The sequence below is a fragment of the Numida meleagris genome, chromosome 3 (genome assembly GCF_002078875.1).
Source record: "Numida meleagris isolate 19003 breed g44 Domestic line chromosome 3, NumMel1.0, whole genome shotgun sequence".
Classification (NCBI taxonomy): domain Eukaryota; kingdom Metazoa; phylum Chordata; class Aves; order Galliformes; family Numididae; genus Numida; species Numida meleagris.
In genome coordinates this window covers 49,612,948-49,637,093 of record NC_034411.1, presented here as the reverse complement: position 1 = coordinate 49,637,093, position 24,146 = coordinate 49,612,948, and the positions used below count along the sequence as shown (strand labels likewise).

Sequence of the window (24,146 nt, the reverse complement as noted above, 5' to 3'; positions counted from 1 at the left end):
GGAATTTCTGACAATATTTTGTTGCTATATTACTTAACATTTTATGAAATATCACCCTGTGAGCAAATTATGTTTGCTATCTGACTGTTTCAGTTTTATCGACTGTTGTAAGAGAGCACAATAATAACTACTGAGCTAGCTCAGTTTTTGAGGAATTGTAAGTGGTCACCAACAGCTTGGATTTGCTGGTCTGCTCAGCCCTCTCTTGTATTTTATCTCAAATGGATTGCACAACACTTCTGAATCTTGCCAATTGTCTTGTCTATAAATGCCTGATTCACAAGTCCTTCAGAAACTTCTACTTCCATTGTTTTTTATTTGTTTTTCTTGATGTTTGACTGCCTGGCTAAGCTCTGTGGGTCTCCCTCTGCTCTCTGGCAGATTTCTACAGTGGTATAAAGATGATTTATTGTCCCTGTGGATGAATATGGGTATTTATACAAAGGACATCGGTAAAAATCCACTCAAGATAATAACGATGAGAAAGAAACATTACTATGTAAAGTTGAATAGATCGTCTTCTGTTCTGGAGAACAGTAAGACTTGTGGCATCTACTTAAATGAGGCCTTGGTCCTGCAAGCTTTTCTAAGTTTGTAAATCCATTTATGTAGCATTATTGACTTCTAGAGGACAACTAGAGTTCATAAGACTCATCCAAAGGCTATATCAAGAGGTAGTTTGTTAAATCTCATCTGTTTTAATGTGTTGGTATCCTCAGGCTGTAGTCATACATATTTTGTATTTCCTAGGGAGAGGAAGGCTATCCCAGAGGTTAATATCTGTTAAATGGGAATTTGTGAGTTCTGAGCACAGGACCCAGGGCCATCAGGTATCCCAGCACTAAGAAAAGCAAAGTCTTGGTAGAGACAGTAATGTCAACTCTTATACTGTCTTGCAAGAATAGCACTTCCAATGCTGTGCAGCAATCAAGAACTAGCCATGGCTCTTCACCTTCGTGGTTAGTAGTTTGACTGACCTTTGAAAGTCAGGGTGCGTGTGACTTATTGCATCCACAAGCTAAAACAAAATGATAAAAAGGGCTTTGTAGTAAAAATGACCTTTAAAAACACTTTGGTAGACAAGATTGGATTTACTTATTTGGGTTTTTTTGCGCAAAAAAAAGATTTTAAATTTGATATGATAAATATGATAAAATAAACTTTGTTATTCATGTATAATTACATTTCTTTTTGATACGCTGAAGAACTTTCAGCTGTGATCTCTCAGTAAGACAGTGAGCAGAAGAACAATGCTCACTCCTGCACCACCAATGCTGTTGAACCAAGTAAAAAATGAGAGTCCAGATGTCTCTTTAGGGGATAGTCTTGTGCTTTATCATACACATGCATATTATCAGAATTCATGTCTGAATTGATTCAATGCCAGAGAAAAATAATGTACAGCTGAATCGTACTGGAAACCTGGATACAATGAATAATGAGAGGAGATTCTGAATGGAGAAAATGGGAACAGGAAGTCTAAGCTTCAACTTTTCTATATATAGAAAACACCTCAAGAGTAACCACGTACTGTTTTGTATAAATACATTTAAAATGTGTTTGGTAGGCACATAGTTTCAATGTGCTGTAATGATCGGAAACACATGTAGACTAGAAAAATTATGTGAACTATGCAGAGTCCTTGCCCATGCACATAAGTAAAAGCTACTCACAGGGTATGCGTGCATAAATATTTAGCTGGAGTAGCAGCCATATGAGAACTCCTTCAGAATAATCCCCAAGTCAGAAAGCTACATATTATATGTCTGAAATTTACCACACTGGTGTGTCTACGTAAATAAAACCAACTGGAAAGATAGGAGGGAGGAAAAATATTTAAGAAGACTATTAGATTAGAGAAGAAGAAAAATGCTAAGCCATTTTCTTGACTCTAATCAGAAGGCAGGAAGATTATTACATGCAGGAGCTTAGACTTAGCTAAGCACCTTCCTGGTTCTGAGCCTTGATTTTTGTTTACATGTTGCATACAGCCGAGGCTTTAAGCATTTCCCTTCACATAATCATTACTTTGATAGAGGCCAAGGGGGGGCATGGTTGGATTTGTTTATTTCCCTTCCAGGAACAACGTTATCATCTAACTTCCTCTTTATCTTTGCCAGGTCTTTGGGATGGGATGATGTCACCTTCTGTACCTATCTGGTATCTACCATGATGAGGCCTTGATCCTGGCTGAGGGTGTTGGCTGTTTGATGAATGCTGAATAGGAAAGCAGCCATAGGAAACTTGAATTTCTAATGCACTATGCAACACTTGAGCTACAGCAAATACAACTGATACTTATAAAACCACCAAGATGTTTGCTACTTGTCACTAGGTCTTACACAGTCATTGGTACATCAGTTCTCTTCCCGTCCTCCCACCCTTGGCCTATGACTGAGCAAACTCCTAGTGCAAAATCCCTGCTAATCTGTCACACTTGAACTTGGACTGAGCTTCTCTGGGTTTGAAAGAAGTTGATTGGTTCTAAGATCAAGGATTTCATGAATCTGGAAGAAGGGCAGCAGGTAAAACACAATCCTTTAAGCTGAAGAGTTTGAAAGGAACTGCCACTAGGCCTGAAGAGAGAAAACACAGCACAATCTGTGTCTGTCTGGAGTTGCCTTTTCTTTTTGTCTCTCTGAAGAGAATTGCTAAGCAGAGGTATAATTGCCTCTGGCGTGGAGCATCCCTAGGCAGTAGAGGCAGTTTAGCTCTTGCCTCATCTCTCAGCTGGGTCTGGGAGCTCTGCATCACTGCTGGCAAACTGAGAGCAAGGACTGCTGCTCTTCCTCATACAGGCTTCCTGGGGCTTCATCCACATCCCCTGCTTCATCGACTCGGAGGATGTAAGGGAAGAGGAGAAGGGAAAGCAGTAGGTGAGTTGGGGAAACTCCCTTATTATCTAGCAATGTCTGAAATTACTAAATGGGTAGTTATGGAGGGGGAGAAATGCAAATATTTTCTTGAGACAGCTTTTTGTGAAAGTAGAATTTGAACACACAGGTTGGGCTATGTTAATGCTCCTCTAGAGAGGGAACATAAGTTTATTCTGTAAAGGCTTGGAAGCTGTAGACTTGGTGTGTGAAACTCATTTGTTAAAGAAGAAGAATTGGTACGTTTGGGAAGTTTACATCTGTCCTTGGGCTCTGCTCTTAGGGGTTGTAAGTGGACACTGCATAAAACCCTAAGGAAAATCACTCTGAAGAATGTGTTTGTATTAACATTGTTACATAGCAGCTCTTGGCAACTGGAGCACTGGTACCACCTGGACTGAAGGGACTCCTTTGAGAAGATGCCTTCTGGTCTTGCACTGAGAGCTCACTTCTAATTGCAACTGTGGCATTGCCATGATCTTTACTAACTGAAAATCATGAGAGTTTGGTCCGCAATTAGCAGTCTTTGCATCTTTTTAGTTTATCTGGTGGAAAGGGTAACTGCTGATACTAATGAAGTGGATTGGTCTCTGTTGGGGTCTAATAACACATACTTGCTTTGGTTGGTGCCTGGAGACTGTAGTCACAACAGCCGGGGAGCCCAAGTTCCTCATACAGTTCAGTGGATTTGCGTTTGTTCTTCACAGTGTTTCCATATGTGGGAGAGAACCTCTGTTGCTTTCACTGGGTGATAAAAGGAACTGAAATGGAGGTCAGCTGAGTTTGCTCAGAACTGCAAAGCGAGTTCAAGAATGGAAGCTCCTGAACTGTAAACTAACGCTCTCCTTCATATGGGCTATCTTCTCTGCTGTCAGTCTCTAAACTGTTTAGTGACTGATTTTCATTCAGTAGCACATGTTGGGGCATCTACCAGCTATTTGTTCACTGAAGTTACCTTTGTTTGATTTGGTTCTTATGCCTGCAGAAAATTCACCAGGTTGGATTTAATGAAGAATACTAAAAACGTAAGTATGCAAGTTATCACTGAGGAAAAAACATATGGTTGGATATATCTCTGTCCAAAATAACTTCTAATTTTCTTCCAAGGTTTTTAGTCACCACTTTGATCTGTTAGAGTGATTCAGTTTTCTTTTTACAGTAAAAGAAACTGTCAGGTTCTTAATCTTATTTCTCTTGAATTCTTGGATTAGAATGCCTTACTGAAGAAGACGAAGTAAATGGTTTAATCTGCGGTACAGACAAATTGTGTAAAGAGAGGTACAAGATTTGTTGTTTGCGATGTTTCCCCTGCATTCCTCCATTGTGTGTGGTCTCTCTGAAGGAAAGGTAAATTTACAGTTGTCTTCTGCTGCTATAGAAGGCTGAGTAGACTGCTGCAGGAGGTGGAGGCTCTGCTGGATTGTAATGCTGAGACAAGCCTGTTCTGTTCTACAGATTTTGGTACGGTCTTCGACTTGTCTGTGGCAATTCTTTCAAAATATCTTTCTACTTATTTCTGAAAACATGTTTTGCTTAATATTGCTTTTGTTTCTCCTTGTATGTGATAAGTCAAGACTGGGAAAGGACATGTAAATATCTAAGCCAACTTCTGTTAATGGGGCATTTTACACAACTGAATGCTATTCCAGTGTGACCATCTTCTACTTCGCTTTGGTTACATGGAGTTTATGGATGTGTGCACAGAAGCTAGATGTCTCATTAGGGCTTTACTGTCCTTATCTATGCCCAGAGTATCAGAGGTTCAATGGAGCCTTTCACTGAAACTTGAGCTCTCCACAATGTGAGCACTGCATGCAAGCATAGGTCCCTGTTGTACTTTTTTCTCTGCTCTAGGAAGTCACTCTGCCAGCTGTAATGTCCTGAAACTGACTTCTTTAAAATGGCACTCAATCCAGCCATGACACATTGGCTGGAACAGGACGCGTGCCGTCAATGTATATCTTCCATCATGCAAAGAGGAGTTAATAGTTCATGCTGTATGGCTGGAGGAGGCTGGGTCATATGCTGGTTCAACATTTTTATGTGGGCTTAGACTAGAGAGAAATCTTGAACTGCTGCAATTGTGTATTTCTGGCAGACATCCTAAGGGAAGGGGTAGAAAGATTTTTGTAAGAACGCCACTGCACAAATGTATGTTTAGTATGTGCATGCACACATAATATTTATTAAACAAGTAGCTTTGAATAGCAGGAGAGCAGAGCAGCTGTAGAACTTATGGCTGGGACATGGCATTGCTTCCCAGATGAGTAGGGCCCAGACCCTTTCCTGCTAGGGGCTGGTGCTAGCAGCCCCATCACCTGCTGCAGGGTGAGTGGCACTCTAAGCCTTGTCCCAGGACCATGTCATTGCTGTTCCTGTTTTTATTACTGCTATTATTTATTAATCTTCCGGTTTTGGATTTCTGAGAGAGCAAACAGCACTTAATATTTTCCTTCTGAGGACTGTAGGGGAGGGAGAGGAAGAGATCACAAGGCCATAAGAAACAATGTTAAATGAACCCTTGTGAATTTTTCTAGAGGAAAATTTTTTTTGAGGGGGAGAAATTGGTGGAACTGTGTCAAACTGAAGTACTACCAGAGAGGATCTTTTAAAACAAAGTAAAAGAGGCTGATAGATCACCAGGACTTAGCAGCATTTATTCAAGGTTCTGAAACAAGTGGGAAAAATAAATGCTAAATTACGTACCATAGTAAGTAATCTATTTACTGAATTAGTTACAAGGTTATTGATTATATATATTAGTTACACCAAGAGAATAGACTGTAGCAAATTAATAACTCGGTGTATTCACACTCATCGTGGGAAAGTAATCCTAACTTCATTTTTCTGGGGTAAAGAAGACATTCTTCACAAACCCAGAATTGCTTGGATCTGTGAACAAACCTAAAGTGAAAGTGTATCCAGGGAAAGAGGATATGGTGCCATAGGTGGGTTATTTCAGATCAGAAGTGTGAATAGTGAATATTATTAGTATATGTATATGTTATTACTAAGGTGAATATGTATAGTGAATGGCATTATGTCCAGGAGGAGGCCAGTGATGAGCGGTATCCCCCAGGGGTCTGTCTTGGGAGTGGTGCTCTTTAGCATCTTCATCAATGACATTGACAGGCTTTAGTGCACCCTCAGCAAGTTTGCTGATGACACCAAGTTTAGTGGTGTGGCTGGCACATTAGAAGGAAGGGATGCCATCCAGAGGGACCTCAACAAACTCAAAAGGTGGGCCTTTACCAGGTTAGGTGAACCTAACGAGGTCCAACATGGCAAAGTGGAAGGTTTTGCACTTGGGTCAGAGTAATCCCAGATATGTATACAGACTGGGAGAAGAACTTGAGAGTAGCCCTGCGGAGAAGGACCTGGGGGTCCTGGTGGATGAAAAACTGAGCATGAGCAGCAGTGTGCTCTTGCATCTCGGAATGCCAGTTGTATCCTGGGCTCCATCAGAAGAGAGGTGGCCAGCAGGGAGAGGGATGTGATTGTCCCTCTCTACTCTGGCCTCGTGAGGCCCCATCTGGAGTACTGTGTCCAGGTCTGGGCCCCCAGTATGAGAAAGACAGGGAGCAGTTGGACAGGGTCCAGAGGAGGGTCACAAAGATGATCAGAGGGCTGGAGTACCTTCCCTGTGAAGACAGGCTGAGGGAGCTGGGCTTGTTCAGCCTGGAGAAGAGAAGGCTGTGAGGAGACCTCATTTCAGCCTGCCAGTATTTAAAGGGGGATTCTAAACAGGAGGAGGTTCAACTTCTTCCAAGAGTAGACAGTGATAGGACAAGGGGGAAGGGTTTTAAGCTCAAGGAGGGAAGATTTAGATTGGATGTCATGGGGAAGTTCTTTACAGAGAGAGTGGTGAGGTGCTGGAACAGGCTCCCCAGAGAGGTTGTGGATGCTCTGTCCCTGGAGGTGTTCAAGACCAGGTTGAATGGGGCCCTGGGTAACCTGATATAGTACCAGATCAGGAGGTTGGTGGCCCTGTCTGTGGCAGGGAGGTTGGAACTTGATGATCCCTGGGGTCCCTTCCAACCCAAGCCACTCTATGATTCTATGAGAAATGCATTTAGGAAGCACATCTTCTGATTGTCCCCGCTTGCCTTGCCATGGTTCACACAACAGATCAATCTGACATTACACAATACGAGTATCCTTTGAATAAAATTAAACTAGATGTTCTCCAGGAATGCAGTGCTGAACAGTCCGTGAGACTATGGCTACTACTCATCAGCAATACTTGTCAGATTCATTGGCCTATTGTACTACTTGCTGGTGCACACATAAATGCAGTGGACTTGGATTTCCAAACATCATTTGGCAGAGATACTGCAAAAAGGCTTGTGGTAGCTAGGCAGCCACAAGATAAGAGAAGTGTCTTTTGTGGGTTAACAACTAATTAAAATATGGGACCTTTTTTGGTCAGAAACTAGGTACAGAAAAGAGGAGCTAGATTTTCAGTGCATTGGGGCTACTCAGTTTCAAAAAGAGGACTGAGATGTAATGTGATAAAGGACTGCCAGTTATGACAGGCACAGAGATGGTTATCAGGCTATGAATGCTCATTTTCTTCATACAAAAATTAACATGCGCCATCTAAAAAAAAAAAACCAAAATGGATAGCAAGTTTAAATAAAACGTAAATACTTTTTCACATACCACGCAATTACATTTTGGGACTTGGTATGGATTTTGTTTTGCTAAAAGTAGAAGTATTTTCAAGAAGCAAGAAGGATAAATTAAAGGAAAGAGGGGCATTAAGAGCTGTTGCACACATTAAAGCTGCACTAAAGTTCCTTCAGGATGTCCCCTAACTATGGACCTTGTGGAGATCCTCACTTCACATTTTTCTTTGTTCCTTTGCTCTCTAGTTTGGCAACTGCTGTTAGCCACTGTCAAAGAGTGGGTTTGGGATTACTGAAATTCTCATCCAATTCAGAGTTTAGACTAAAAATCTGTTTTTATTTCCTTTTCAAACCTAGCAAGTAAGTTACTTAGGAAGGAAGAAAAACAAACAAACCAAAACACACACAAACTCAAATCTGTAAGATCTATTTTCATTTCATTATCAAAGATACAGATACTTCACCTCCTTCTCATCCCTTTGGGGCATTCAGATTGTCCGTACTTCTTTTTACATAGCGGCCAAGCTTCTGCAAAAGGAAGTGCTGGGAATGAAATCTGTACATCTGCCTTCTTCTCAGTCAGCATGGGCTAACATGGGCTTTGCAATGGTCAAGGACATTTGTTTTAATTCTGGAGATCTTGCTGATGCTGTAAAGACTTGCAGAAGGGCCTCTCTACCTTCCTGCACTGCTTGTAATCTCCCTTGCAGAGCCTTGCTCTAGCACCTGGCTGCACCTTGTGCCTTACTCATGCTGTCTCTTTTGTCCCCATTGTCTCTTTTCTGATTAAACAAAAAACAGGAACTACTGAAACTGAAATACCTAAGGTGATCTGGAAGTGTTTGCTGAAGTGCTGTTATGCCCAAAGCCTTGTGTCATGAGGTGTTTGGGTCTCAGCAGTTCTTTCTAGGTGGTGGAACAGCTCTGTAGGAGTGGTGGTGGGATGGAGGAGCTTTGAGCCCTGCTTGAAATGTCATGGACAGTGCGTAGGAACAGCACTGAGTCATGATGCCTGCGCGGGTGGACAGCAGTGGATGGGCTCTTTGTCTTCTCTTTGAATTGCTGCTTTCAGATGAGCTTGCCCAAAGAATGGACCATTCTGGTATAAAAGGAAAATAAATTTCTGCTGGTGGTGATGTACTTGAAAATTAGTGAGTTGACAATAGTGTAGATAACATTGTCTCCTTAATCAAGGAAGATTTCGAAGGCTTTTTTGAGACCAGGTTAAGCAGTTGCTCCCCTATCACTGTGCAAAAACCAGTGAGATATCCTCGGTGTGGCCAAATGAGATGTTTTCTGTGCTTTTACAAAGGCTTGCTATCATTAGCAGTGGAGAAGTGTTGGTAGAGTTATAGCACGAGTTCTTTTTTTTTTCCCTTGCTTGTTCAGTTTGACCACCAGGGTACAATCTCATCCTAAATTTTCGCTTTCCTTTATATAATCGTTTCACACTGAGCTGCATTCCTCATGTTGTTTGGAGATCTGCAGATGTCGTATCACAGTGAAGTGCCTTTTAAGGCAGATGTGAACCTAGAGAAAAACTACTTGGTAAAAAAGATTTTTTTTACCAAGATTTCTTGAATCTTTGTGCTTGGATACTAGCACAAGAAGCCTATGTAAAATAGAGAGGGAGACTTTAATCACTGGACCACAATGACTCAAACATTTATAATGATGTATCACAAAATGCTTTAATTCTCTTATCTCACCTTATTATGACTTGCTTTTGATGATGAAAAGTGCAGATAGGATGAGAGAGTGGAGGAATGTTATAAGTTGTAATTAGATAGAAAGAGTGACTAGGGAGCAACATTCACCCTTCTCATGCTGATAGATGTTGCTGTGCTGGGGATGACTGCTGTGGGGGTGTAAAAGAGAGAAAGAGGAAGTAGCAAATGCAACTGCTCTGCAACCTCAGCACAAAATGCCGGTGAGAAGCAAGCACGCAACTGAGGTCGGAGCACTTCCTGGTAAACATGCTGGCATTGCTGTGTGACACCCTTTGCCTGAGGGTCTGGGGGCTCAGCAATTGGCTGTGCTCCTCGTAACAACTCAGACAAAGTGTGCTGGGAGGGAATTTGATTCAGTCAATCTAAATGGTAGAGATGGCATGTTTACACCTAGGGACAGTACCATTTCTAAAACCCATTACTTGAGAAATAGGTGTGCAAACAAAAATATGACAATAGGCCAACCTTTTCTTGCTGCTGTTTCATAAAAGGACTTTTTGCAAGTTAAATTCTTGAAGGCAATCAGTAGGCTGGCTCTACGTTTCATATAGCTGCGTAAGGACAGTATTTGAAGTTTAAATGCAGCAGACCCCAAAGGATGATGGAATTCAGTGCACTCTAGGTGAGTTACATCCAAGTTGCTTATTATTTATTGATAAATTGTTGGGAAACTGTTAAATGTGATGGTAAAGATAAATAGTCACACTGGCGTTTTATTTATTTGTTGATCTTACACTTGGGATGAAACATCCTTCTTTTGTGTTGTCTACAAGAATATAGATGTGATAGCCTTAGGAATTTCTGAGTACAACTTTATAGTGTATTCAGTTGGTTAATTTTTCCTTTTTTGCCTCATGAAAACATTACTTCCAACAAATCCTCTCTTATCCACAAAATTTTTTATATGAAAATTTGTATAAAGATCCTTTCTCCTTTTTCTTTCTGTTTAAAAAAAAAAAAATTGAAGAATTTTTAAGTTTGGGTGAGCTGACAAAACAGCTGAAAAGTATGAATGGAGGAAAATCATGTGTTGGCTTAGGAGAAAGGAAAGCTTCCGAGTGAGCATAGCTTTGGAGGTGTGTTTGGAGGTGTTCTCATTTAATTGCTATCTCTCAAGCAGCAATATTTTGTGGTTGGATTTTAGCATAAATTTTTTAAATTTTTTACAAATACATTGGCTCTTCTAAACTTTATTTTTATAAATCCATCTCATGCTCTTTGGAAAAACATGGTCTTGTTGCTCTCATGGAGAAAGAGGTTTTCTTTATATCTGGTCTGAAGCTTTGCCTTTTGTTTCTCATCTTCCTGCAGTGTTCTGCTGTGAAGAGATCATCTCCATTATCTTGCTGACTCCCTCCTAGGTGCTAGGGGTCTGCTGTTAGATGCCCCCTGAAACTGTCTCTACCCCAGGCTGGACCAGCTCCAGACCCTCAGCTTCTCCTGCAGGACAAATGTTCTGGCTCAACCATCAGAATGGTCCCTCCTGAGCTTGTTTCAGTTTGTCTTTCTTATATTAGGGGGTCACAAACTGGATGCTGTATCTAATGTTTTAACAAAGCAAACAGGGTAATTATATCCCTCTATCTCCTGGTTGCGCTCTCATCAGTATCAGCCTAGGATGATGCTGGGCTTCTTATGAGCCTACTGGCTCCCAGTGTATCTGGAACACTCAATTTCTGTCAGCTTCCAGTGTATCTGGAATACCCAGTACCTAGTTCCTGTTCATGATGAAAGTGTCTGAGTGAACGTTTATCGTGGGAAGTCATTGAGGAGTCTCTGGCAGGTCAATGCATTTTGAACATATACAGCTGTAACAAACAGCAGCAATATTAATACAGCTGGAATTGCAGAAGGCTTTTTATCAAAGATGAAAGGAAAGTGGTGGCATAAAGTTGTGCAAGAAATGACTTTGAAGCAAATAGCAGGATTTAGAATTCTGTACGTATGCTAAACTCCTTGGTTAGTAATGTGCTGCAATAAAACCACTGTATAATGTTTAACTTTGGCAACCATCTGTTTTCAAGTCACTTAAGCAATTCTCTGGTCACTCTTCTGGAAACTGATCTGTTTCTCTTTTCCAATAACAGTGTCATTAAAAAGACAGTTAATATATTGCCCTCCTGTGAAATGTTTATTTTGGGGAACTCCAAACACTTCAGAGGTATTAGTGAATTTTCTTAACATTCCTCTAACGTAGGTGATTACTGTATGCCTCCTTTAAAAGTGTGGAGGTAGAGCTGTGGAAGTGTCAGTTCAGAGCTGGTGAGTCAGTGCCCAAGGTGGGAGACTCTCAGTGCTTGTTCCCCGCCCAGAGGCAGCGGGTCCTGTGGGGTCCATCAGCATTTTATTCTCAAAGTTAGAGGTAAATACACAGTTAATTTCCCTGTAATTCTGCAAAATCATACTCCCACAAGGTTGATGTTGTTGTGGGGAGAGAGGAATACAAAGCTGGAATGATATGTATGACGTCTCACTGTTCTCTCACCACGAGTATTCAAGGGCTTCCTAGTTCTCTCAGCATCTAATTCACTTTGTTATAAAACAAATTAAAATAGAAAAAAAAACCTTCACAGAGGTTTACTGCTTAGGAGGAAAACTTTTTGGTAGTGCGAGTTTGTAGCTTTCTATCATAGATGTTAAGTGCCAGCAACAACTGGTTTGCTAGTAACAGCTGGGCATGGCAAGTATGAATCATAGTACTTGACAGAGACACTTCCCACTTGTGGTCTCAAGCCTGAGGCATACATCACACCACCAATATATATACATATATATATTTTAATAAGTGATTTGTAATCTGCTTTCTGTGACTTTCCAGTACCTTTTTGTACATTCATCAGATACTTACTAGGCTGAATAGGCAAAGGAAAGCTAAAATGATACCTTATTTTCCCACCTGGTAAGAAAGAGACTCACAGAGTAATTTTAAGTAAAAAGACACAGTATCTGTTCTGTATTTGTATTTGTTCTGTTTTTGACTACAGCTGCACCTTAAGAAGAAGCTGTCTTTGAACGTGTTCTAATCCTTCTCTTTTAAGTTAATGTTTTCAGCAACAGAGCCATTAAGTTAATCAGTTGAGTATTTTCCACTTCAAATGTTATTAATGGAAATTTAACAACAAAAGTTCCTACACTTAACTTTGTGTATCTTCAGGTGATACATTGGAGTTAAGTTTTTACAGACATCATCTTAGCTGTTTTGTGTTAGAAAAGGTGGAAAATGAGTGATAAACAGGAAAAAAAAGAGAGACAAAAAAGTAAGTTTATTAGAATATTTTGAAAGATTAACTAGCGCTTCCCAAAGTTGATGCAAAATACCATATGCACATAGTGCAAATACCAGTCACAAAAATACGATGCAAATGGTTACACGGTTGACAGCTAAAAAGAAGATTTAAAGCAAAATTATTTATTTGTTCTTTGTAAAGGAGATTTAAAAAAAAAAAAGATAGAATGCTTGCAGCCTTAGCAGAAGCTTTCCTCAGATTCATGGGTTTGAGGGTGATTGGTGCATTGGCTGGGTGCTGTTGAAAATACAGCAATTCTCTCCTGGCTATTAGAGGCATAAAGTCTAAGGTGGATAGCCAAGGAGCTCATCGCTCTTGTATGTTCTCATCCCACAAAAAAATTCATCTTTGTAGCAAAATATCTTTGTCTGGGTGCACTGATATACTGAAAACAGTGCATGTTGCTCAGTGTGAACCAGGCTTTCAAGTTACTCTCTATAGACTGACATGACTCATTTGTTGTCTGTGTACTTATGCTTCTGCCAAGACTACTAGAAAGCCTTATAATTATAACAATTGGCATTTGTGGCATTAGCAAGGCCCAAATTAAATTTCTTCGGGGTGTCCTACAGGTGGCACTGTAATTTCATCGTGATGAATAGTAAAGCAGTCAGACCTCTGGGTGGTTCCTATACCTCCTTGTGGACCCTGGAATTTGCCTGACGCAGCAGAGAGAGATCTGAGGAAATCCTGAGCATCCCTAGACAGCACAACTCCATGCTGCTTTGAAGATACACGGCTCTAATATTTCAGAGAGTAAAAAGGAAAATTCACATCAAAGCATGAGACAATCTGCCTTATTTCTAACAATGTTTGTCACTTTGAAGAAGATTTAGCAGTGCACATTCTGTCTATTCTAGACCAATTCAATGTGTGAAATAGATAAAGTATGGTGTAGAGAGTGTAATTAATTTTTTTTTGTGTGTGCTACAGTTAACCGTTGATTCATTCTGGAAGTCTACATACCCATGACTGAAATTATTGAATGTATAGGCCAGAAAAGACAGAAAAGCACCCAAAGCAGCAGGTCCTGGTTATTTTCTTTGTCTCTCAGGACTAATAAAAATATAACTTACAGAAGCACCTGCCCCATACTTTTTTTGGTAGGGCTGTTCATTTTGATTTGTCAGTGCATCAGGTACTTAAAAATGGAAAATGGGAAATAAAAATCATTGGTGCATAACTGTTAGTACCATGTGCTCCTCTGCAGACCGTGCTATTAGCCCCATCCCTATTTGGATGCTGTTTCCTGGGACACACCTTGTAGGTGACCCAGAAAAAAAGAACCGGTTGTGCTTCATGCCCATCCTTCCTTTTGTCCCAAGGGCTTCCCTCAGCATGTCTGGGCTTGGGCTGCCCTGCACCCTCAGTACTTCTGGGTGCAGGGTTCTTCCCTGGAGGACCCCTGGGAGAGCGAGGCTGAAGGGGCACCTGGGGAATGGGTCAGCAACTGAGACTATGCTGAGACCTGCACAGTGGGATTTGTTACAGAGCACCTATACCGTGTTCTCCTGTCTCCCACAACACACTCAGAGACTTTCTCAGAAATACTTGATCCAAAGTTTTTAAACAATTTCCATTTGTGGAGCAAAATGGTTAAAACTCACTCTCTGAAAATATTTCTTTTTCTTTCTGTCCTCCATTCCATTTCTACCTAGCTTGGTTCCAGTGTTAATGGCTCTGACAGGCGCAGCTTTTAGCACTTTGATGCCTGGCTTGTGGTTTGCATAGTCATGACTTGTAAAAGACACACCAGTTTCCTCTTGGGCAATTTCAGCTTTGCAACCAATTCCTGTAAGAGTTTCCTCTCTGCTTCGTGAGGGATGGGAGATGACAGGACAATTGTGGCTCTTCGTCAGAATTCCCTGTTGGTAAGGCTGTGGCTTCTTTCTTTCCTTTTAAGTGATGGACATAGCTGTTTCTGTCTAGTGATCTTTTTTTCATTCTTTTTAAAACAAAAACATTAGTTTTAGACGATGAGAAGTGACATTCACTTGGTACAATAAAGGAAGTTCACACTGGCACGTAATTGCAATTCTTTATATATGGCTGTGTAGAAGATCTTATGCTTCCCCTTTCCCCTCTACTTTCGTTTAAAAAAGCAAATGGGTTACCTAAAAGTAATGAATACGTCAGAAATAGTGAGGCTTGTTGTGGAGTGAGGACAAGTGTCAGGATGCATGTGAACAATTTCTACTTTGGACAAGTTCACTTCAGTTATGTTTCAACAAGGTCCAGCAAAGGTCAGGGTGACAGCGTAGTCATGATTACATCAGGTAAATCAGATTTTTGTGAAGAGAAACATGCAATGTGGAAACAGCAGTTCCTTCATTGATACTAGTTTCTTAAAGATGTACAAGGCTGGTATCATTTGTAGAGTATTTACTGTGCAATATAGGGGTAGAATGTAATGTCTTGTGGTGACAGCGCTGGGTAGATTGACTCCTGTTTTCAATATGAAAAGATTTTGGAATACATTAGTTTTAATGCTTTTCTCATAGACATGAATAGACACAGTAAAGGCAGAAAAAGTACTATGTGAATAGGTTCACTCTCACTATGAAAAATAGGACATCTGGAATTACAATCTTCTGTCCTTTGCCCTGAAACACAAAACCCAGAACACTGACTACATCTCTGGACTCCAGTTTTCCTGCGCAGAACGTGCCTCCCGTGGAAGCTGAGATTAACACTTTGTTTAATCATTTCCTTACCTGCTTGCTTCCAGTAAGTCATTTTTGGGGTATAGGGTTAAGCCTTTTTTTTTTTTTTTTACTGAGGTCAGTTATATTAATTGGAGTTCTCAGAAGGCTCATTGTCTCTGCTCAGGAGCTGCAATTCAGTTCAGTAGGATTTCCTTGACTGCTAGTTACACCATTTTTAAATGATTTGCAACAACTCATAAAGGGGAGAGGAACTGTTTGGTATTTTCTCATAAAATGTTCTTTTTGTACCTTCCCCTGTGGTGACTTTTTTTTTTACAGTTTCTAGAGGCAAAAAGCCTCTTTCTGGTAAGGAAACTGTGCCCCTCTCCAGGGGCTGACTCTGGTGACATGGGTGTACACCCTTTGAGCAGGAGGCAGTCCTGTGGTGTGCCTCAAGTCAGAGGTTTTGAAGTTCTCTGCTTTCAAATGCTTCATCATTTCGACTTTTCCCAGCTTTCTGTCTCACTGCCACCTCAGAGAGAACAGTTTACTCCTCAAAGCAGGAGGAGTGGGTACTCGCAGTGCTTCAGCATCTGCTTTTCATTTACAAGTCATCCTGATTTAATAGCATGGAAAAGAGAAGTGGCAAATTGAAGTGTATACTGTCCATAAACATGTGCTCCAGGACTGCACCTGCATGGGATCCTGCAAGAAAAAGAGTGACAGCTCAGTTTTGTTCCATAAACTGTAATAGCCAATTATACCAGGCTTCTAATGTTCTCATGAGCTTCTTGTGCAAGCTGCCTGCTGCTTGTCCCCACGCTTACTGGGAGATCTATTTCTTGTGTGGCTGTCCAGTGGTCAGAAAGCAGCATTTACTTCTCACTTTTGAGTGTCTTTCCCCAAGTGGGTGCTGCATGCTCAGCAGGGCATACTCTCTACTATCTGTGTGTTTACTGCAAAGGCTACTGGGGAAGGCATTGAGCTGGTGTGGGCTAGAGAACTTCAGTGATAGTTAAGCTGCTCTGGTCTATTTTATCCTTGTTAATTCCAGGTGGAAAAATGATCCCACTTGACCCTTTTGCCCATCTCTTCTGTACTCCTATACGTGCTAAAAAATTATTGTCTTGATTGTGAATGAATGACATGAGGATTGGTTTGGATAAAGATGCAGTGGTAGCACAACAAGAAATCGTACAGAAGAAGTATTGTGCACTCCCTCTAATAGTGGTACAACCATGAAACATGCTTCAAATCAGCTTGCCATGGTGTGGTCTGAGCAGATTCTCAGTTGCTGTTGGCTCTGGACATAGAAGGAATACTGCAGAGGGCTGTGCTGCTAAATTACAGACTGAATAGTTTCATTATTTTGTGCAAGGAGATGTCTTCAAGGGATCACTCAGCCATCTGCTGAGGTACCTAGTACTATTTATGGCTAATGTAGCTAGTACTATTTATGGGCCTGGACAAAGGGTCCTGCCTGCTGCATCACTTACTGCTAATGAAATCATGATGCGTGTGGTTACACAATCACTGAGCAGGGAGATGGGCACTGAGGTAACATACATATATTAGCCCTTTCTGCATCTCAGTTTCTCTCTCGGTTGAAGCAGAGCCATGTTTCTGCTGTTCAAGGATTTTTCTGAAAAGCAATGCATGCAGTTAAAGGCATAGCTCCTTTAGCTGTCATTCTCAAAGTTTCTATATGTGTTTGTGCCTTAGTGACATGCATTTCTAAAAATACTTTTCTTCTGCAGCCTCCTCTACTCTCTAATTGTTCCCTTCTCTTTCCTATCATCAAGTTTCAGTCTGGCTGCCCTCCAGAATCTGCTTCTTTTGCTTTTGCTGTGGGGCATCTCTGGATACGTCCCATGAATAGACTGAATTCCTCTGATAGAAGTATGTCTGTCCTACTTGATCTTCATCCCCTGCCTCTGGCATAGCCAAGTTGTACTTCACTTGTCCCTATATTCTTGTCTTTTTCATCTCCAAACAGGTCTTGCTGATTGCTTCCAAGAAGAAAAAATCAACAAAGTGACATAGCCTAGTCCAACCTACTAGCACCCCTCATTCAACTGCTTTACCTGAAGATATGGCTTCCTCATTTGGGGAAGAGTTCATCTTCCTTACCGTCCTTTTCCCTAGAACCTCCTTTAATCTTCCTCCTTTTTCTCAACTAGTATATTTTTATTTCTTTAATTAAGTATAATCAATCATCAAAAACCTCTGCTCTCTGCCATCATTTAGTCCTAGCACTTACATTTGACTCTTTTTCTGAGAATCTCTACTTAAAATGTTACTGTCTGTGACTCCATCTGCCAGTGATTCTCCACCTGTTTTTTGAGACACACAAATTATCTTTCAGGAGATGCTGGTATATCCCAGAATAGTGTCTTTGGTCTACTAAAGGATGCTGTCCTCTGATCCATTTGTCCTCTGCACTTTGAGTGATTTTGTTCACAAACATCAGCTTGGATTCTCCATCCGTAAAGAGAAAATCTATTCCTATAACATAAAGTCGTCTTTTTTTCTGACAGTTTGGCCTCTCTGATATGTTGTGGCTCAGCCTTTAGCTGGACTGAGCATGATCAACTGCTAAAATCATCCTCTCTCACTTCTGATAATGCAAATATGTTCCAAGTGACTTCTTCAGTTCTCTGTCTTTGTTTCCAAGCTATGGTTAATTTTGCACACTCTCAAACATCTTCACTCTCCAAGCACACAAATAAACTGTCATCTAACTTGTCATTATCTCACGTTCCATTTACTGAAATCTACAATTCTCTGGTGTTGACAAAATAATTTCACCTCCTCATATAAACTTAGAAACTCACTGCAATGGTAATTTTCTTCTCTGCTTCTTTGTTGATGTCTCCCAGCCTATTTACACTTCTGGACAGTGTCAGACATAAACTGAGCTTTAACTCTCATTTTGAATTCCCCCTTTCCCCTCCTACAGTGCTTTCATATACTCCTAAAACTATCTCATTATTTTTCTAAGCCCCTTTCTAAGGCACTAACACAAACCTTGACACTATCTGAGACCCAACACATGATCTTGGTGACTATTGTCTCATCACTATCTTGGACTTCTGACTCGTGTCTCTAACATCCTGCTGTAACTTGTCTTAAACTGGAAGCTGCTGGGAACAGAATTACGTTCTCTGTTCTTCTGTGTTCCTATAGTACCTCACACAGAGTCTATTACAATGGAAATAAGTAAGTTGCAATCCTCGTTACTAATTCTTCACTAAAAAACTACTTTAACAATGTTTTGGGTGGTAAAACTGTAAATCATTTTATGTAGTTCTCTTCTCTGGTACATCGTGTAGGTACTTCGTTAACCTCATTTCTTATTGTGAGGTCCCAGGAGAACTCATGTTCTTATTCTTCGGTGCATCCAAATCTATGAGTTTCCTCTAGGAATAACTTCCTAGTAAAATCACCATTAAAGTACTGCATGAGCTGGGTCATATTAGTTGTGCTTATTTTCTCTTAATCTAAAGTAAATGCTGCTGCTAGGCAATTTTGTTTAGCTTAAATCTCTTCCGTAGTTAATATGTCTTAGCAGACACATACTAATTTGCTTGCATGTCTGAGCTTTCTGTATCTCCCTAATACAATCAAATTATTTGTGTGGATCTTACAAAGCTCAAGGAGAATGAAGATGATGTCAAATAGTCAGATTTTCTCAGAAAGCAACAGTGTGAAGATGTTTGTGGTAAGGAGGAAGCTGCATTTCCAGAATTTGTTGTTGAATATCTTTGCAGTTAAGAGCAAATAGGAAATTGGGAAAGGAGGTGAAGGGGGTGGAATGGAGAAGAGGAAAGTGTTATTATTATTATGTACTAGCAGTTTAGTTCACTGGAGGGGTTCTTTTCAGGTGTGATTTTTGTCTTGTGTCTCTATCTTGGAGTCTTGTGGATTACACCCAGGTACACAATCAGTGCTCTTAAAGCACTTTCCCTCCCGCTGAGACTAAGATTGAAGCTGTGCTCTAAAGTGCCACATAACATATTCAGTTGCAGGGGGATGCAAGGCTCTCCACTAGTTGTTTGTATTCTGAATATGTTGTCTGTATGTGGAATAAACTAAATTGCCAACAAAGAAGCGTCATGGAGACACAGTTCTAGAACGGTGGAAACAGTGGATGACAGCAATGGAACTCTGGTCTTGGGTTTCTGCAACAACAGAAGAGAGACCTTGCTCTTTCGTCAGCTAAGTCCTGAGTGCATAGGGTCTTCTCCAGTTCCCCTACTTTGATGATTTCTGACAAGATCCACTTTCAGATGATGGTTGTGTGCTAGCCTGCTTACCTCTTGATGGAAACATTTGCATTGCTTTAGAGAGAGCTGCTCAGCACACTAAATTATTTTGCTCCTGTTTCGGTCCATTACATTGCTTAATAAAATATTCTGTTGCATTATGTTGGGGCCTTTTATTGCTGCCTGCAGATGTGTAAGGATACTGGTTTCTCAGTTAAAATCTCCACATTTTCTCCACTGTTTCTCACACCTTCTTTCACTTTTAATGAAGTCATACAGTAAGAACATATTGGTTGCATGTGCAACGCTTTATGAAATGTGCTTAAACCTTGACTGACATCCAGTTTGATCAGCTACTGAACTACTGACCTGACTTGTAAAGCCCTGTGGAGTTCCAGCCTTGGCTACATTGAGTTCAACCTTTCAGCATTCCTTGATCCTAAAACTTGTGGTTTGCTCACTTTCTTCCACTAGGAACTGGGGCTTAAACTCTGAAGTGGCAGACACTTAAGATAAAATTCAGAGTAAGTCCTTTTCTTTGAAGTACTGCGATTTTCTTGTTTGGAGTAGCTTGGATTTTTTCTTCCTCATAAATCTCAACATATCACATACTGAGGAAAAAAGCTCTATCTACTCCATGAGAGGTGGGCTTCCTATTCAAACCTAATGAATTTGTGTTTTACATTATTGATCAGTTGTTTTCAAATTACAAAATTAATATTTAAGTTGTTAAATAGATTTTGAAATAAAAATATTTTTAAACAAGGACATAATGAAATTTAGTTATGGTATTATTGTTGTTCAGCCCAGAGAAGAGAAGGCTCCAAGGGAGGGACCTTACAGTGGCCTTCCTGTGACTGAAGGGGGGGCCTACAGGAAAGCTGAGGAGGAACTTTTTATAAGGGCAGGTAGCAACAGTACATGGGGAAATGGCTTTAAACTGGAAGAGGGTAGATTGAGACTAGATATCAGGACGAAATTCTTTACTGTGAGGGTGGTGAGACACTGGAACAGGTTGCTCTATGAGGTTGTGGATGCCCCCTCCCTGGAAGCATTCAAGGCCAGGCTGGATGGGGCTTTGAGAAACCTGGTCTAGAGGGAGGCGTCCCTGCCTATAGCAGGGGGTTGGAACTAGATGATCTTAAAGGTACCTCCCAACCCAAACCATTCTAAGACTCTTTTATTAAAGTTTGATTCCACTAAACGTCTTTTGTCACCCTATGTTGGGGTACAGATTTGGACAAAAGAAAAGATTAACGGGAAAAAAGGAAATAAAAAATACAAGTTGGAAATGTTTATTTTTGTTTAACTAGTAATTTAGTCATTAGGCCATTTAACCAAATCTAGGTTTCTGGATAAAACCATCGCCTTCGTTTTTTTCAGTGTATTCTCAAGAAAATTTACTACTTATTGTCTTTTAAGATTTCAGGCTTATTCAGTGAAAACATTGTATTCTTTAAGACTCTCTGTGGAAAAGTACAAAATAGGAGTAATGATATCTTGAAGATGAAAAGTCTTCTGTTGTCATTGTTATGGTGTTAACATCTTTAAGTTTAACAAAACTTTTGCAGTAGTTGATAGAATTTAAGGTCTTCATTTTGGTATGTTAAGTTCACTTGAGTGTGAACCTTATCTTGCTCATACTTTTTTCAAGTTAATTCTCATTACTAAATGTAATATAATGTGTGTAATTTCAGATTTTAAGCAGTGGAGAGTAATGGATTTCTCCAGAAAGAGAACGTTTACTCTTATTGTGCAGGATTTTACATTCAAATACTCCCCTCAGAGCTGTGTCTCCTTGTTGAGGTGTTTCTGATTGTGCCCATGTACCTCAAAAGCACCATTGCTCATTTTGAAGTAGTAACTCAGTTGTGTTCTGCTGGTGATTTGCATAGAGGAGCTGTATCCAAATCTTTCAGAGACCTTTCAATTTTTTCAAATCTTTTCAAAGACTTCAACAGGGCAGGAGAATTATAACTATGTTGGTCTTGATAATGATTGCAAAACAGATGTCCTAAATTGTAACATCTGGTCAGAAAGCACAAGAAGCTATTTAGCTGCCAGCACAAACAGGATGTGTCATAGCACTTGAGGAAAGCATGAAAGATCAGAAAAAGTGTGTGCTTAAAGTTGTGTCATCAAGTGAGTTGATTTCAAATGAGACAATTTAAATTATGGACTTTTCAAATCCTTGTATTAGTCTCAGACTCTTTAACTGGTGTAAATTATAGCTCTGCAAAGGGAAATACTGAGCATGGGGTAGTTTTCTCCAGGCATTTACTGCTCATTAATTAGTTATTCTAACATGGTTGATTTTGTTGCCAAAATGGCACATGGCATGAAAGGGAAAACTCAAGCAACAATTAGAAATGATTTATTGAAAGAGGATCATAAAAGTAAGATTAACTATTGAGTCTACAGTTATTGTGAGCCATAAACTGTCACTAAATATTTGATAATACTAAATTTATTTTGCATTTGTTAATATTTGTTATCACTGTAAGGTCTAATCGTTACTTTGGCTATTTACTTTTCTTCTGTAAAACTTGAAATATACCTGTATAGGAGTTAAGTTAAAAAAAATGGAGGTACTTTACATCAGACTACTCTCATCCAAATGGAAAAGGTGACAAAATGCATGGTACTAGTTCATCAGAAAAACAGAGGAGAGAGAGAATCTCTCCTTTGAAGGAGAGAGGCAGGGACTTGAAATTGCCTAAAATATTGGGGGAACCACAATGTGGTGGATTTTAGAGGGAAAAAGTTTGGCAAAATACAGCTAGTGACATCTGAAAATCAAAATCTTCTGAGAAAACCTAGAAACTGTTCTTGTGAAAAGTTCAATTTTTGGTTTGCTGTAAACAGTACTTCTACATTACCCACTCTTTTAGAAAAATGCTCCCTGCTCTACTTTCAGATTTTACTGCAATGAGGGCAGACTCTCAGAAAAGGAGTGAGGGAGTGTTCACTTGTGTAAGTTTCGAGAAACTGAAGCAAGTGTCTAATATAGGCTTACATTTGCGGCACTATAAAATTGTAATTTTTAATGATTTATTTCTGTGTGCGGATGTTCTGGAAAGGGCTATAGTGTTTAAGAAACAAGAGTGATAGCAAATCTTGGATGTCTAGAGGAGCTGAAGTCTGCAGAAAAGCGCTGAAGTCTGCAGAAAAACACTGAAGCAAACATTTGCACCCGGTAATCTTTCTAAATTTTATTTCATCTCCTACAGCCACTTGGTTACGCTACTCATGTTGGACAAGACCCTTTTTTCACACTGGTGGGAGGCTATCTATAGTGGATATTTCTTACTGTGCTCTTCTTACTTGGGTTTCTCCTATTGCTCATTGCAAACATTAGTTAAAATGAAAAAGAGCTGATGGTAATTTGAACATACAGTGGGAGTTCGCAAGATTAACAGAAAATGAAATCTATTGCTGAAATCACCTAGAAGCAGGGAAGCCACTGCTGATTAAGTTGGATTTGCAGGGCAAAGTGTTTATAAGAACATTTTTCTTGTCTTATCTTTGAGCTTTTATCCCAGAGGTGATTTTTCCACCTCTCAGCAGTCCATATTTGATCTAGCTTAGAAGTATGAAGCTGGCCTGCCAGCTTCACACCCAACTTGCTGGCCTCCCTGTCCTAGAAACTCTGTGTTATAAGCTAGCATGTGGACCTGGATGTTGAATTTAGGCATCAATGCCAGTTAAATTTCTCTGGTAAAGCACTGATGTGAGCAGTCCAAATTTTCTTCACTTTCTTATTCCTGGAGAAATGCCCCTCACCCATGGTGAGGGGAAAGAAGAGAACATGCACATTTCTACGGCCAACCAGTTTTCTTTGCAGTCCAGGAGCAGTTTCACCCTCCTGTGTTGCAGTCTGTCAGGACACTTTGCCATTGCTGTACCTCTCACTAGGATTGGTCTATTGCAGTGTTGTGACTTAAGTACCGCTTGTGTATTTTGTGTACTGCGGTGGGTAGAAGGAATATAAATTCTTCAGTGCTCCTGGCCCCTTAATGAAAAATCAGGCAGGACTCATATCTTTTTTTTTGTTGTTCTTTTTTTTTTTTTTGTGAACTTTAAACATGGAGTGGAAGTCTTTGATGGAAGAAGATGTTTCTTGCTTGCTTCATTCTCGTAAAGATCAGTATAATGATTTTGCTTTGCTTTTTAAAAAGCCGTTCTCTTGAGGTTTCTCTGAAGGTGTGAATGTTGGCGTTTTGTATACATACAGTGAGCATTGCCTGGGTGAAAGGAAGGAGAAGATTCACACCTAAACTTCAGAGTATGCAAACAGCAGCAATTTTTTTACCTTTTTTTTTCTCAAACACAGGAGCTGGAAATGTGCTTCTGTTATCCTGATGTATTACACAGCATACAACCATAATGGGACCGAATGTCCTTGTTTCACCTCTTGTCAGGGCTGATCATACTGCTCAGGTAACTCTGGTTTTGAGGTATAGGAGAAGATTCCATCTCTGGTGCCCTAGAGAGAGAGGAGTTGCATGCATAGAATGGGCCAGCTGGTTTCTACTCCAGTCTTGGCTCCATGTTCTTGAGTCAAATGATGGCTGCCTGCATGCTGGCTCTGCTGGTACTGGAGTGGGGCTGTGGTGTCCCCAGGCAGCAATGCAGAGTCATGGCAGGAGCAGGTGCAGGTACCTAAGCTCTCTCCACAGCACTTCTCTCTGAGGACAATTTACATTCCCATGGTGACT

The 24,146-nt window shown here is 40.3% G+C and overlaps 1 protein-coding gene across 10 annotated transcripts in view; it reads left to right on the top strand.

Moving 5' to 3' along the window:
* Positions 3,573–24,146, top strand: part of IPCEF1 (interaction protein for cytohesin exchange factors 1) — a 72,491-nt gene continuing 51,917 nt past the window's right edge. For 5 of the 10 annotated variants that reach the window (XR_002436259.1, XM_021389387.1, XM_021389379.1 and 2 more), the window contains exon 1: positions 14,327–14,389. Coding sequence is in view for 5 of the 10 variants with exons in the window: in XM_021389387.1 (XP_021245062.1) it covers positions 14,342–14,389 (48 nt within the window). In the remaining 5 variants the exon portion in view is untranslated. Of the gene's footprint in view, positions 3,899–9,420; positions 9,854–14,312; positions 14,390–24,146 lie in introns of those variants that run through there. The other 5 variants (XM_021389384.1, XM_021389382.1, XM_021389383.1 and 2 more) reach the window with 3 other exon arrangements.